Source organism: Biomphalaria glabrata, chromosome 8 (genome assembly GCF_947242115.1).
Source record: "Biomphalaria glabrata chromosome 8, xgBioGlab47.1, whole genome shotgun sequence".
In the NCBI taxonomy this organism is placed as follows: Eukaryota; Metazoa; Mollusca; class Gastropoda; family Planorbidae; genus Biomphalaria; species Biomphalaria glabrata.
The window spans coordinates 46,241,186-46,256,472 of NC_074718.1; the positions used below are offsets into that span (position 1 = coordinate 46,241,186).

General features: G+C 35.6%; 2 protein-coding genes across 2 annotated transcripts; both read left to right on the forward strand.

Annotated features, from left to right (window-relative positions):
• The first annotated feature begins 1,616 nt into the window (after positions 1-1,616).
• Positions 1,617-13,742, forward strand: LOC129927876 (myosin heavy chain, striated muscle-like). The gene is made up of 10 exons (XM_056039496.1): positions 1,617-1,805; positions 4,376-4,435; positions 4,662-4,730; positions 5,522-8,395; positions 9,169-9,245; positions 9,520-9,632; positions 9,828-9,907; positions 10,242-10,556; positions 11,102-11,166; positions 13,611-13,742. The coding sequence occupies exons 1-4, from the start codon at positions 1,787-1,789 to the stop codon at positions 6,784-6,786; spliced, it is 1,413 nt and encodes a 470-aa protein (XP_055895471.1). The 5' UTR covers positions 1,617-1,786; the 3' UTR covers positions 6,787-8,395; positions 9,169-9,245; positions 9,520-9,632; positions 9,828-9,907; positions 10,242-10,556; positions 11,102-11,166; positions 13,611-13,742.
• Positions 7,415-8,110, forward strand: LOC129927854 (lamin-L(III)-like). The gene has a single exon (XM_056039399.1). It carries the CDS (start codon positions 7,415-7,417, stop codon positions 8,108-8,110), a length of 696 nt encoding a protein of 231 aa, XP_055895374.1.
• Positions 13,743-15,287: the final 1,545 nt, after the last annotated feature.

The window sequence follows — 15,287 nt, forward strand, 5'->3', positions numbered from 1 at the left end:
AGTGGAGGGCATTACATGCAGAGAGGATTGGGAGCTCTTAACTATAAAGAGGGGGGGGGGTAAATTAAGAAGGCAAGAGGCGGGCCTTATTATAGACATAAAGAGAGAGAAAGCGATGGTAAGACAACATAAAAGAATGGGCAGGCCTGTCATTGGGAAAAATTATATTCAAGGCAAGAGACTGAGAGGAATAGAGAAGTACGGTCAACAGATCTTGTGTGGTGCCCCAAAGGTTCAACAGACTAAGTTGAAAATGAAGGAAGATGGCCTGAATGCTGAGAGTGACGGAGTGAATTAAAAATATAGAAAGGAAAAGAGGGAAGAAATGAAAGGAGGAGAGGGTGAGCTAAAACTTGGAAAGGGAAAGAGGGGGTGGGGATGGATTTAAGGCCTCAGTCATCCAGTAAAACAACTTTTTTGGAAGGCTCTCTGGACATTGAGAACACATCACTGACCCATATCAAAGTGTGTTTTTGTTGTCATGAAAGTGAATAGTCATTGAATCCTGACATAATTCATACATGGATTACTTTTCCGTTCTTATATAGGTAGGGGAAAAAATGTCTTTTTTTACTTGTTGTTATTCAAGCGTAAAAAGAATAATTGTAATTAGTAGGCCCTAAACATGAAGTTATTTAATAGAGGCGCGGTGGTTGAGTGCTATAGCGCTTGGGTTTCAAACTGAGTGGTCCCAGGTTTGAATCCTGGTGAAAACTGGTAATTTTAATTTTGGGCTCTTTAAGCATTCCTTGTTATCCCTGCGACAATGGACTCAACGCTCAAAAGCTACGGTCTGCAGGCTTTTTCAGTGCACGGACCAAAGGTTTGGAACTCACTCCCCATTGATCTCAGACAGACAACATGCTACACCACTTTTAAGAAGAACATTGAGATCTATCTGTTTAAAACTTTTTTTAGATTAGTTTGTCATTGTAACCCTCGTGTTTATGTTTGTAATGTTATTACAGCGCATTGAGCCTACATTTAGTTTGTTAACAGCGCTTTATAAATAAAATTATCATCATTGTTATTATTATTCGGTCTTGAAGACGAGCATAATTATTATTATCTTATAAAATACAAACGTTACTTCCTAGTGACAATCTAGTCATGTATGTTAATTAATGATTTATAATCTGCCAAGTCATTGGTTTAACACTTTCCATAGTAAAGACGGTTAGTCGTTGTGCTGGCCACACGACACCCTCGCTAACTGTGAGGCCAGAAAACCTTTACATCATTTGCCCTATTGATTGCAAGGTCTGAAAGGGGAGCTTTACTTTTTTTTTTTAACATATATTGAATCTGCTTTGAAGAGTACGGTCTGAGCCGGATCCGACATTGACACACACACACACACACACACACAAACATGCACGATGACGTAGCTAATATAATAATAGACATGACATGCGTATTTATATAACTTTATAGAACCTTGTAATAATGATTAAATTATTTCCGTGGGTCTCTATACAAGGCAGAAAAGATTTACACTATCCTCGAAACGAAAGATTACGTAAGAGGGCAGAATTTATTTAATTTATTATTATATATAATAAGGCCTGTCTTCGAGTCCAAAGATTAATGAGGAATACAGTATTTCCCGTGGCTGCGCAGCCCCAGCTGTGACCTGCATATTTTGCCACAGGCAGGGCAAGCATAACCATTGTCCGCAGGTGGTCGATTTAGATTTTCTTTTCGTCGTCGTTTGTCCTCGGCAGCAGATTTTCTTTTCGTCTCAAATGTGTGTATATATAATATATATGGCTCCTTTTGTCTCGAAATGCAATGGATGCGCCCAGGTGAGTCACTGGTTTTGGTTTAGTCTTGAGACGAGGCAGAACTTGGTGTGGCTAATCAAGCCAATTCTAGAGCGGTATACTTGCCACAATTCATGCATGTGTATTCCAATCTAGACTCTATTCAGATATAGAAATTGTGAAGGAGAAAGAGGATTTATTGGATATTTTCGTACATGACGAAAATTAAAACTAGATAACTTGGTGGATCCGGTGTATAAAATAAAGGAAGTATTGATAAGATATCTTTTTTTAGTTATAATGAAAATATCACTTTTTTGTTTTCACCAATACTCCAATACAGACGTTAGGATAGAGAACAAAGGTTAATTTTGTTTCATATTAGATATCATGCCTGGCCATAAAGTCTTTAGTGGCGCTTACAAAGTGGAAAATGCCATTTAACAAAGAAAATAATGGCCATGGACAGTTTTGGTGATAGTCTATGTCTAGAAAAATTTTGTGAACAAAAATAAAAACATATTAGGCTTTGTAAAGCCTAATATTCTGCATATATTCCAATAGTTTTTTTTTTTTATTTCAAATTCACTAGCTGGAGTCTACATACCGATTTTTTAAAAAAAATTCTTTCATAACTCTTGATTACAATTTTTTAATAATTGGTCAATAGTTGGTAAAGGGAGATTACTCTGACACCAATGTTGCTAACTAAAACAAAACAATCATCTGGCATTTCTTGTTGCTCAAGACCCCTTAATTTACTTTAATATTTAGATCTACACTCTAAACTAGTAAGAATCATAAATACTAATAATGAAATCAGCTTTGATTTGTGAGCTAGAAATTTACTAGATCTACTAATACTAGATCTACTTCTACTATTAATTTCTTAATTAATAAGTAAATCTATCATCTACTAAACTCAATCTCAATCTGACCTTAATTAAAACTTTTGACCTGGGGAGGCAGTCTTAACTAGCCTTCCCCCTGCTTATCCAGTTACATCCCCTGCTTAGCCAGTGACATCATCTCATCTCACACAGTTTTTTTTTCACTAAGCCACTAAGCTAAGTCGTTCATCTAACGACCTTTAAATCCTAGCTCTGGAGACAATTAATACCTTCATGCCCAGTGCTATTTTTGCATACACTGATGGGTCGGCATCAATAGATTCTGGAAGAGCAGGCTATGGAGCCTACATCTACTTTCTTGGCTCTTACACAATTAAAATCTTTTGACCATGTGGTAGTGTTTGCAGTTTTGATGCGGAGACCATGGTAGTCTGTGAAGCCTTAAAGGTCATTGACTCTCAACTCGGCGAGGGACATTTGAGGGCAACACAGATTGTTGTGGTCACTGACTCAAAATCTGTACTACAGGCTTTGCAAAGCCCCGGACCATGGCCCCCCAATATCAGCACTGTCATCATGCCTTCACATAACATCAAACAACGCTATGGCACCCCTGTAATAATGCAGTGGGTACTGAGTCACATAGGTGTGACTGGCAACACAATTGCAGACTCTTTGGCCAACCAGGGAGGGCAAATTCCACCCACTGAACAGGCTGTAAGCTTGCACCAAGCCCTGGCTATAATACAAAAAACAGAAATGGAAAAGTGGTTTGAGTGCTGGGACAAGTCCCAAAAAGCCTGTGGAGTCTGGGAGCGCATGAGGTGCCCTGACCGCACTTCCCTGTGGTGGAGGCTGTCCAGGCCTGAGCAAGCTATTATAGCACAGTGCAGGACAGGCCACTGTCCTGTTGGCTCATATTTCTTGCAGCTATGGCCAATTTTGATTCACGGTGCCCCCGCTGCGTGGAAGAAGAGGAAACCGTGCCTCATATTCTGTTTGACTGCCCCAGACTTGCTGATCTCCATCTCGACAGCAGGTATCCCTATTTCATTGCTAGCATCCTCTAGTTCTGCAGTCAGTATTCAAGATTTGCAAGCATATAAGAATGTGACTCCATGACCATGAATTACATCAGTCTGATTTAAGTGTTGAGGGCTAGCTTTTGCCTTTGTCTTTCCATATTGTTTTGACTTAACAAGTGCTGCTGTGGACAGTGCTATTCTGGCCATGTTAGGTTCCATCATTAGAGACAATAGTACTGAAATATTTGAAACTACTGATACTTGACATGTACTTCTAAATTCCTTTAAGTTCAGCTAACCTTTGGTAATCAGATGTTATGGACAATCCACCCCTCCCCCATTTTCCAGTCCCAGAACCATTGAACTATCAAGAGTCAATTGTCCCAGTATTGAAATGTAATATAATTTACATTTGTTGCTGAAATGGTTCATAACTACTTAGCTCATCATTTTATCCAGACTAGAATTGACTAAAACTATATGTTGTTGTTATATCACTATAGATCTACAAAATGGTCTTAATTAATTATTTTTTCTAACTAGATCTAGATCTATTCTATAGATCGAGACTAGATTAGGCACTTACTTGAGTTACATAGTAAGATGGGAAAACTGGACTATATAGAGTGCTTAAACTTTGCACTGTACTAGATATAATTTACATTGTAATTTTATAAATTGTCTAAAGAATATAATGCCAAAAAGGAGTATGACTTTGTTTTTATTTTGTTATTAGATAATATTCCTGGAGTCGGCAGTTACAATCTGTTAGGTGATCATCATGGTCCTATTAAAGGTCTGCCTTTTATATATATTTTTTTAAATTACTATATTTGTATATATATTTATATATATATGTTATATTGCATTGTATCCATTGTATAATATTTATAAATCTTAAATCTATGCTAGCTTATTAAACATACTTTTTTTTTAAGAATGCGCTTACAATACATAACAAAAGAAAAGTCCCAATTGTAGTTTTTATATAAATGAATAAATGTGCTACATTTTTTTTGCAGACTTGGAACTGAACAGAACAAGATCCCTTAGCGGATTAGAGCAAAGTGGAAGGACATATAAAGACATAGGTAAAATAAAGACTTCAACAATCTATGGACTTAGGCAAGGAAAAATATAATTCTTAAATGTTACAAGGATTATTGACTTTTAAATTGGTAAATAAATTTTAGTGTGCAAAGTCAAATAGTTGGATTCCAAACTTTTCTGAATTAGTTGGGAGTCATTTCCATATATATATATATAATAGTTGGGAATCATTTCCATATATATATATATATATATATGTGGTGGGGTGGCTGATGGGTGAAATGCTTGGCTTCAAAACCGATGGGCCTCTGGTTGGAATTTCATTGAAGACTAGGAATTTGAATTTTAGGATCCTCTTATTCCACCCAACTCTATTGGGTACATGACATTATTTGGGAAACAAAATTAGTTGTTCGTTGTGCTGACATATGACACAATTGTTAGCCAAAGAAACAGAAGACCTTTACATCATCTGTTTTATAGAATGCAAGGTCTGAAAATCAAGTGAAAATATTAGCAAAAACATTTTGGTTATTGATTTACAATTGGTTAACAAAATCAGAATGCTTTATGATTATAATCTTGTACTGTAGTGTTTTCTCTTGCAACAAATTATCTAGTTTAGTACAAAAGATAATATACATAGATAATTAATATATTAATATTCAAATAGCTGTCATATACACAAAAAACTGAAGCTAATAATTAATAAGACCAAAAATTTAAATATACCCTACTTGAACTATTCCGAACAGTATTTTTTGTTAATCACTATGCCTAATATCTAGTTGATAGGAAATGATGTTTATTGAAGGCTTTTTTTTTCTAACAGGGTACAGACTCCCAGACAACATTGAAATGCAAAAGAAACTAAAAGAAGCGCAGGATCAAATCAAAAGCTTGGACATTCTCCTCACGGGGGCCAACAAACAAAAGGATATGTTTGAAAAAATTTATAAAGTCTTGGAACAGAAGTTGTCTTCAGGTGAACAAAATCTGAAAGAGCTAGAAAGTGAAAAGAACAAATTAAACAAAGCCATTTCAGAATTGCAGAAGGAAAATACAGATTTGGAAAGCAAAAGAGCCAGCGCTGAACATGAGAGCCATGCTATTTCTGCTCAGCTGGAAAAGGAAAAGAACACTGTAAAGAATCTACAGAAAGAATGCTCGTCACTTCAGTCTTATGTCTGTAAACTTCAGAATGAGGTGAAAGAACTAGAATCTGAGAAAATCAAATTAGCCAAAATCATTTCAAAGTTGGAAAACACTAAAGCTAATTTGGAGAAAGACAGGGATGCCATCTCTTCTTGTTTGAATGAGGAAAAAGAAAGGTATAAGAAAGAATGTGCCACTTTGATGTCAACAATAACACAGTTGCAAAGGGAGGGGAAAATCTATGATGAGGAAAACAATCAAATGGACAGAACAATCCAAGAGCTAGTGACAATGAATGCCAGTCTAGAGAAAACTAAAGATATCATTGCTACTCAGCTTGAAGCCGAGAGAGACAAGTCACAGAAAGAGTTAAAATCATCCATATCAGTATTACTAGAGGAATCAGAGGCAGAGAAAGTCAAGTTAAGCAGTAGAATAACGGAGTTACAGAAAGAGACTTTAGAATTGGGAAAGAAATTAGAAAATACTGAGCAAGAGTTTCAATCTGTTTCATCCCAACTTTTGGAAGAAAAGAGTTCAGTCAGCACTATCAAAGAAGAATGCTCAGCAATGAATTTTACCATTTTAAAAATGGAGAATGAAATAGCAGATTCGAAAACTGAAAAAATTAATTTAGTCCAAGGTTTATCAGAGTTAGAAAACGTTACAGCTAGTCTTGAGAAAGACAAAAATGCCCTCTCTTCATGCATAGAGGAGGAAATAGAAAAGTCTAAAAAAGAATGTTCAGTTTTTATGTCATTAATAACAGAACTAAAACAGAAACTTGAACATTTTCACTCAGAAGTGGTTCAATTAAAAATAACAATTGATGAGCTAGAGAAAAAAAATGCTAGCTTAGAGAATGATAAGAAAGCTATTTCTTCCCAATGGGAATTCGAAAGAGACAAATCACAGATTGCACTTGAAGAATCAGAGGCATAAAAAGATAAATTGAATGCTATGATATCAGAGGTACAGAAAGTGTCATTGGAGTTGGAAAAGAAATTAGAAGATTCAGTACAAAAGTGTCAAGCGATTTCTTCTGAACTGAAGGAAGAGAAGATCTCAGTCAGCACTGAGGAGTACTCATTGATGAAGTTAGCTGTTTCATCAATGGAAACTGAATTAGCAGATCTAAAAGCTGAAAGAACAACTTTAGTTCAGACTATGTCAGAATTAGAAAATGCTAGAATCTGCCTTTCTTCTCGCCTTGATGAGGAGAGAGACATGTCAAAGAAAGACTTATCGATTTTAATGTCATCAGTTGTAGAGCTAAAAAATGATATTGAATATTTTCAAGTGGAAAAAAATCATTTAAATGAAACCATCAATGAGTTAAAGATGAAAAACACTGGGTTAGAAGAAGATAGAAAAGCCTTGTCTTGCCAGCTGGAAGAAAAGGCAGAGAGACATGTAGCAGAATTATTGGAAGAAAAAGTCAAGACTAAATGATATTATTGCTGTTTTGCAGACAGAGTCTTTAGCATTGAAAAACCAATTAACTAATTCTGTTCAAGAATGTCAAGTTCTTTCAACACAACTGAATGAAAAAAATGTGAAATATTTAGAAATGAAGTCAACCATCTCAAGATTGGATGAAGAAGTTACATATTTAGAAAATACAAAAGCTAGCCTGGAAATGGAGAGGGATAGCATCTCTTCCAGTATGATAGAGGAGCGAGAAAAGTTTCATAACGAATGTTCAGTACTGACATCTTCAATCTTAGAATTACAGACCACAGTAACAAACTATGAAGGCAAGAACAATGTCTTGAATAAAACTGTACTAGAACTGCAATCTAAAAATGCTCATTTAGAAAATGATATGAATATCATTTCTTCCCAGCTAGATGCTGAGAGAGTCAAGTCAGCAAAAAAGAATTTTGAGCTTAAGTCGACCATATCTGCATTGCAAGAAGAATCTCAGTCAGAAAAAGACCAATTGAAAATGACCATATCTGCATTGCAAGAAGAATTTCAGGCAGAGAAAGACCTATTGAAAATGACCATATCTGCATTTCAAGAAGAATTTCAGGTAGAGAAAGACCAGTTGAAAATGACCATATCTGCATTACAAGAAGAATCTCAGGCAGAGAAAGACCAGTTGAAAGCTGCCGTATCAGAATTACAGAACGACACCATAGAATTCAAAGAGAAATTAGATTACACTAAGCAAGAGTGTCAAACTGTTTTGTCTCAACTGCATAAAGAAAGGGAGTCTCTAAACTCATACAAATTAGAAAACTCACAGAACTATTTTGAATAAAGAGAAAGAAGTAGCAGATTTGAAAGCTGAAATTAGAAATCTAGCTAATACTTTAGTGGAATCAGAATACATTAGAAACGACCTTGAGAAAGGCTTAGCTGATGAAAGGGAACAATTCAAGAAAGAATGCTCCGTTTTGAACTCATCAGTAGCAGAACTGACGCAGAAGCTTGAGCACTGTGAGAATGAGAGAAGTAACTTGAATCAAACAATACAGGAGCTCAAGACTATGATTGTCCATTTGGAAAACGACAAGGAGGCTTTGTCATCACAGCTGGAAGAAAAGTAAGTCCATAATTATTGTTTGATGTACATTTCTCTCCTGTTTAAAAATTATTCTCAGTTAAAAGATTAAAGTAAAGGTTACCTGTTTCTGTGGTTTACGGTTCACGAGGGTTTCAACTGGTCAGCATGACGACCTACCGCCTTACTTTTCCCTAACTAATGTCAGTTACCCATTAGCGCTGGGTGAACTCAAAGTGCTCAAAGATCCCAAAATTAAAAATCCAAGTCTTCACAGGATTCGAACCCAGGACCCCTAGTTCAGAAGCCAAGCACTGTACCGCTCAGCTACCGCGCTTCAGTTAAAAGATGTTAACATTTTATCTTTAAAAGAAATTTTTTATTTAAAATTACTTTTGTATAACGCATTTTTCATGCTATAGCAGGCTCAGTGCTCTCTAGTTCAAACACTTGTGGACTTAGTGTGTGGTATGTGTATGTTGGGGGGGGGGGTATCTGGGAGAAGATTTTGCCTTATTGTAAGAGAGGTATCTGGTATATTTCTGTGCCCACATGATAGGTAGCTAAAGTGCCATTCATCCACGTCCCAACAAAGTGACAATTTTGTATTGTTTTTAATTACCTGTTTCTCTTAGGGCTCTGTTGTTTGTTGTGTTGGTGATATTAGATGTTGTAAATTAAAAGTTGCATTGTTAAAAGAAAATTCCTGATTAATCATGTCCTAAACCTATAACAGTTTGTCTACTAAATGGAATGAATGGCTTGCACTTGAAAAAAAAAATGTTTACCAAAATTGTTTTACATTTTATCACTAGCTGGAAACTAATTAAAAAAATAGAGCCTTTCAGAGATGTCTTGGATAATTTTCAAATGGAAAAAAAATTCTTGTTGGGTTTGTAGCATTTATGTTTGTATATTTTCTTTTTAATAGTTACTCAGCGATTAGCAAATTTCTTAGTTATTAATTAGAATTGAGCATTTTTTGTTTGTTAATAATATGTTTTACAACAAAGAATCTAATACAAATCTAATAGATGAGCATATTTCAGTGCAACATGTAACAATACTTACTCGTGTCATTAAGATTAGTCTTTAAAAAATATATTTAGATATCTACTAGAAAAACAACTGAAAAGAGATATTTATTTATTTTTTTAAATCATCAGAAACAGACAAATATACAAGTGAGCAAATGGAAAGATAGACCAAAGAAGCCATTAAAAACATGGGTCATCAAAACCATCGCCAGAAAGTCTAATATGTGGAGACTTTGAAAAAGGTAAATTTAGCTTTGCAGGAGGTTCATTTTCACTTTGTAAAATAGCGGCTATGTAAACATTCATCATTCACTCTTCTTCCCTCCCCCATTTCACAACTGCCATAATAGTCTCTCAACATGTTTTTGCTCTATTACAAATCTTGTCCAATTTTCTTATGCAATGCTGTGTTGTATTTATAATTAAATATGCTTTAGATTGCTCCGGTGGTTGCTACTACACAATGCGACTCTTCCAAAATGACAGACACCTGGCGAACCAAGAATTCCTTTTAAAGGTAAACAAAGCAAGCTTTTTGCATAATAGATACAAAAACTACATTTAGTTTTTTTTTAAATCTAATTCATAGGATCCTGAGAAATAATAAGGCAATGACATGGATCTCAAAAATCAAGACTTTTCTTTATTGCGTACAGTATGGCTGACAAACGTAACCGCGTGTATGTTCCACATTGGGGCCCAAAATTCCACATTTTCAACCTGAGTGTTCCACATTTTCAACCTGAGTGTTCCACATTCTGGGTCTTGAGGGTAGGCATGTCTGTGCAATCAAATAAAAAAAAGTTTTTTTCAGATCAAATTCTAATTTGCTTTGCTATCTATAATTACAGGAAAAAAAATGCTGTCTGAATCTGAGTGCATGTGCCCAGTATGCATTAGCTTACTCATCCAGCCTGTAACATTTCCCTGCAATCACTCACTGAGTTTAAAATGTTACAAGGAAACAGTGGAAAAAGCCAACCTCTCATGTCCAGTCTGCAGGAAGCACATTTCAGTCTGGGCCAGAAAAGCTGCCAAGGAAAATAAATTGATAAACATGGAAAAGTGGAAAGACATCCAAGAGGCCTTCCCTGAAAAAGTGAGGCGCAGGCTGGAAGCCAGTGAAGAAAGCAACAGTGAAGATGAAGAAGATGATTTTGAAGCCCGTAAGTTGAAATACATGAAATTAATGTTTTTTGGATTGTTATTTTGCTAGGTATCAAAAATAGTACTAAAATCCCATCAAGGATGTTTGAGAAATATAGAACATAAAGATAAAATCACCTTCAGTAATCCTTTAGTCTTTTTAGGGCATCCATGAACTGTTGGTAAATTCTCTCCATTACTTTCTTTTGCCAGAATAAGCATATCTTTTCCATAGACAGGGCTGTACAGTTCATAATGTTGTCCCCCATTGCATCTTTTATCTGCCTCTCCTTCTTTTTCCTGGAACTGTTCCCTGCAGAAAAAGTTTTGCTAGCCCTTTAAATAAATGTACAGTCTAAGCCAGCGTTTTTTTTTTTTCGACAATGGTCTGAAAAATATCATTACTGTGATTCTAACCACCTTTAGAATGAAACAGACCAGACTAAAGGTAGATTCATGCAAAGACAATGGCTTTAACCTTGAGTAATGATAAAAAAAATATTGAAAAGCTCCCATTTGTTTCAGAGCTGAACAAAATTATTGAAAAGCTCCCATTTTGTTTCAGAGGAAAGAAGACAAATTTCCTGTCCTGGAGAAATCAGACAAGAATATGAAGCTGCTATTCAGCAGGTGAAATATGAATAAACTTTATAATTCCTAGAAATGGAAACAAATTTTAAGTTTTAATTGTCATTCTTTTAGAATAAACATGGTAATTACGGTGACATTTTTTTTATAGTGCATCTTTCATTCATATTATTCCTTCATCATGTTGTATAAGTGTTTCTCTCTGGTTCATAGGTTTTTCATAGGTCCAATCTCTTTTGTGGATCATTGGGGAGAGACGGTATCTGGGAGGTTTCGGTGCTTCTCAGCTGCGTCCCACAAAATTCCCATACTGGTGTTGTTAGGTGATTCTCTTGTTTCATCTGACAGGGTGACTTGGCATATATTTGAATCACCTTCCTTGCTTAATTTCTATTAGTTGATAGTAGTAATGGGGGAGTGACTGGCATAATTAAGTGGTATCAATTAATTCAGTTGTGGCTAATTATAACTTAAAAACAAAAAGAAAGAAAATCTAGATCAAAATCATTTTATAGCAATTGCACCATGATATAGTCCAGGGGTTCTCAACCTGTGGGTGGCGACCCCCTTGGGGGTCGATTGACGATTTGCCAGGGGTCGCCTAAGACCATCGAAAATAAGGATTGTTATTGTCTATTCTTCTATTGCTGTATGTGTGTGTGTGTGCTGGGGTCACGGAAGAGTGGGGGATTGTAAAAAGGGGTCGCCGAGCATAAAAGGTTAAGAACTGCTGATATAGTCGATCTGGTTGTGGTATTCTCCGTTCGGACTGTGCCATGTGGTTATACATGATTTTTTGTGGCATCCTAGTTTGTTAGCCTGTAAGAGATTGTTGTATTTTGCAAATTCTAAAAGTGGTTGACCTCGTTCATTGGTTGAGAGGTTACTGTATCTTCCACAAGTGCCTTTCCAGGTTTGGTAGGAGTCACTTCCTACTTTGGCATTCCAGTCTTCTTGTACAACAAGGATGTCCTTTTTCAGAACTTTATTGACCACTTCCTATAATAGCTCATAAAACTCTTCTACTGCCTCATCCTCATATGTTGATGTAGGAGTGTATGCTTGAATGATGGTGATATTGAAGGGTGATGCCTTTAAACTTATGGAAATGAGTCGACTAGATATAGGGTACCAGTTCTCAACGCAATTGCTGTAGTTCCTGTGTACAAGAAATCCTACTCCTTGTTCGTGGACATCTTGTAGTCCACTGTAGTCTTAGTCTTATGGCCCTCTTCTGTGGTTGTTTCACCTATGTTTTTCCAGCGCATTTCAGAGAGTCCTATGATGTTGAAATGAATTAGGTTAACTTCATGTGTGGGCTCTTCAACTTTTCCTTCCTCTATTAGTGATCTCACATTCCATGTTCCTATGGTGATTTTATTCCTGGTATTTATTTTATTTTTGCATGGACCAGTAATACACTTCTCACCTCCGTCCTGGTCTGTGAGTGTAGACGCGTCCCTTGGTAACCCGGGCTATGGCCGAGCCGGTATGGATTTATTTACTGTCATTATCTCATTTGGTGTAACGAGGGCTAAATACTTGCATGGCGGCGCCCATCCCTCTCTATGCTTGACCACAACTGAGTACCTCTAATTTGGTGGTTCGCCTTGGTCCTGAACATGTGGCGTCGTAGTCCATCCTGGGACTCTTCCTTCCTGGCTGGTGACCTTAGTCTAGAAGGCCTTTCACCCAGTGGTGCCATGTTATCACCACCCCCTCACATGGTTTAGTCCCCCAGCTGAAGCGGTTTTCCAGGACATGGCGCTTGGAGCCACATGTGTGAGATTTAGGGGTCGGAAGGGGACCAGTGAGGCCATCCACCTAATAGTGCAGCATACCGGACCATCAAAGGTACTACCCCTTTCCAGTACCCCCTTTGCCCCTATTTAGACTTAGTTGTTTCAAAACTTGATTAACAAGAACATCTGGATATTGATTATAATACTTTAATAATGTTGATCAAGCATCAACTGTTACTGTCAAGCAGACCAGATCTTTCTTTACAGCCCCTTTCTCTCTTTAAATAACTAAATATATGTAGATCTAGATTTATTTTTTAACTGAACTGTAGCTCTGTTCCATCTGCAAAATAACCACAACAGATACCAAAATCAATGAAATTCAATGACCAAAACAAAAATTTTACCCTAACAACTGTCCTACACAAAAAGACACTTCCAATGCTGGCTGGTGCAAAAGTAACTATTAATTATACCATTTCTCTGCCAATTCCTCCATAAAACAACATGTTGTGTTAAATGGTTAAAAAAATATATTATTTGCATTGAGCCCGATCTACTTCTCTGTGGCTATACATTACTGCTATAGCACTCTGTCTTTATAGCATCAGTTGTGCCAAGGCTTTGTTGAGTGTTTTCTTATATCAATAAACTCCAAAAAAAAATTCTTGTTCCTTTATGGACGTAGGTAGAACTTCACTGGAATAGAATCTCTTTTATATGAAAATGTTTATTATTCAATAGATTCAGCAAAAAAAGGACGAACAGGCAAAGAAAGAGGAGGAGGCCAGTAAAGTAAATTTTGAAGCTCTGCAACAGGAAGAATTTTTGTCAGAAAATGTGGAAATAGAAGAGAAAGCACTGATGCTTGAATAGGTCAATAAATATTGTAATAAATAAAAACTTAATAATGTAAAAATAATTTGAATTTATTGATTTTGATTGTTTCTAATTCTGTTGAAGTGTCTTTCATATTTTTATTAATCAATGCTTTCATGTTTTTTAAACTGGAATTGTGTTTCTTGTTTCAGAAAAAGTCTAAACAAAATAGCCTCGTTCTGAATCCAGTTGTCAGATTAAAGAAGTGTTTAAAAGCAGAGGAATTAGTGTTGAATTGGAGAGCTAACAACTGTCCTTCTGGCACTGAAACTTTCCATGACTCTTCCCAACTCACAGAAAACAGATCAGCTATACCTGCTGGCAATAGTTCAGAAAAGAATGATGACCTTAGGTTTGCAACTAAGTTGCAAGAATTTTTTGACTTAATGGATAAAAAAAGAATAGTGGTGGATAGATCAAAAGGATCCAGAAATGAATATACATTGTGTAGAAAGCATAAATGTGATGAGTGACTGTTACATTGTGTTGTTGATTGTTATATGTTGGGTTGAGTTTTTTTTTTTTATGTTTTAGTAATGTTTTTGTTGTTGGCTGCTTTCTTTTTGATACTGTCACATGACCCATAACAGTCTGACCTTTTGCACTTACCTATACTATTGAATGACATCGTCATACAAAATAACAATTTAAAAGAAAGAATAATTATAAGTTACGTTATTTATCAGCCTCTAGGCATCAATTTATTGTTTATGTCCAGAATGTACAGAATGCTGTGTAAACATATGATGTTATTCTAAACACAGACTTATTGTTCTTGAGTTGTTGATTCCAAGTGCTTCCTATTCTATCTAGATCACATGTTTTTGAATTATATTGGTCTATATATATATATAAATATACATTACAATTTATTGATGATTCTATATATCCATCATTTGAAACCTTTCATTTACTTTTTTTTACTGCTAATTATCAAACAAAATTTCTAGATACATGTATGATCTTTGCATAGTCTATGCCAAACATTTACCCTGTATTGTCATGTTATATTTGATATTTTCATGTATTAACTTACTGCCAAAGCCTTAAAGAGAAATACATTCATTAATCTCTGAAGGTAAATTTAGCATTATTCGCTAAAACTTTGCAAAAAAAAACACTATTTGAAAATGTCTAATTTTTTTTTTGTAACTTTTAGCAAGCATTGTTTATTATAATACTATCAGACTTAATCAAAATACATTTTCATAAACTAAATTGAACTAAAACTTTGACAGCACATTGATTAAAATGTAACAGACTTTGTTTTTGTCATTCCTTTTAATAAAAGCCTTAATGAAAAAACCTGAGGATTGTATGGAGATAGTTTAATAGTTTGTACAAAATATAGCATCACTACATTATGTGCTCACCAAGAGAATTATGGGATAGAAAGATAGTAACATCAGAAACAACATACTCCAGTGGCTATTGTCACTCAACTATGTACATACTCTAATGGATACTTGCCTTGATCAATATACAACTGACTTCAGTGGATCCTATCAATTTACTGACCAAAGTTCAACTATAATTAAGATG

Coding starts and splice junctions, on each gene's coding strand:
- LOC129927876 (XM_056039496.1), top strand. Junction 4,436..4,661: donor TCATCATGGTCCTATTAAAG/GTCTGCCTTTTA, acceptor TTTTTTTTGCAG/ACTTGGAACTGAACAGAACA. Junction 4,731..5,521: donor AAGGACATATAAAGACATAG/GTAAAATAAAGA, acceptor TTTTTCTAACAG/GGTACAGACTCCCAGACAAC.
- LOC129927854 (XM_056039399.1), top strand. CDS start 7,415: ATGAAGTCAACCATCTCAAGATTGGATGAAGAAGTTACATATTTAGAA.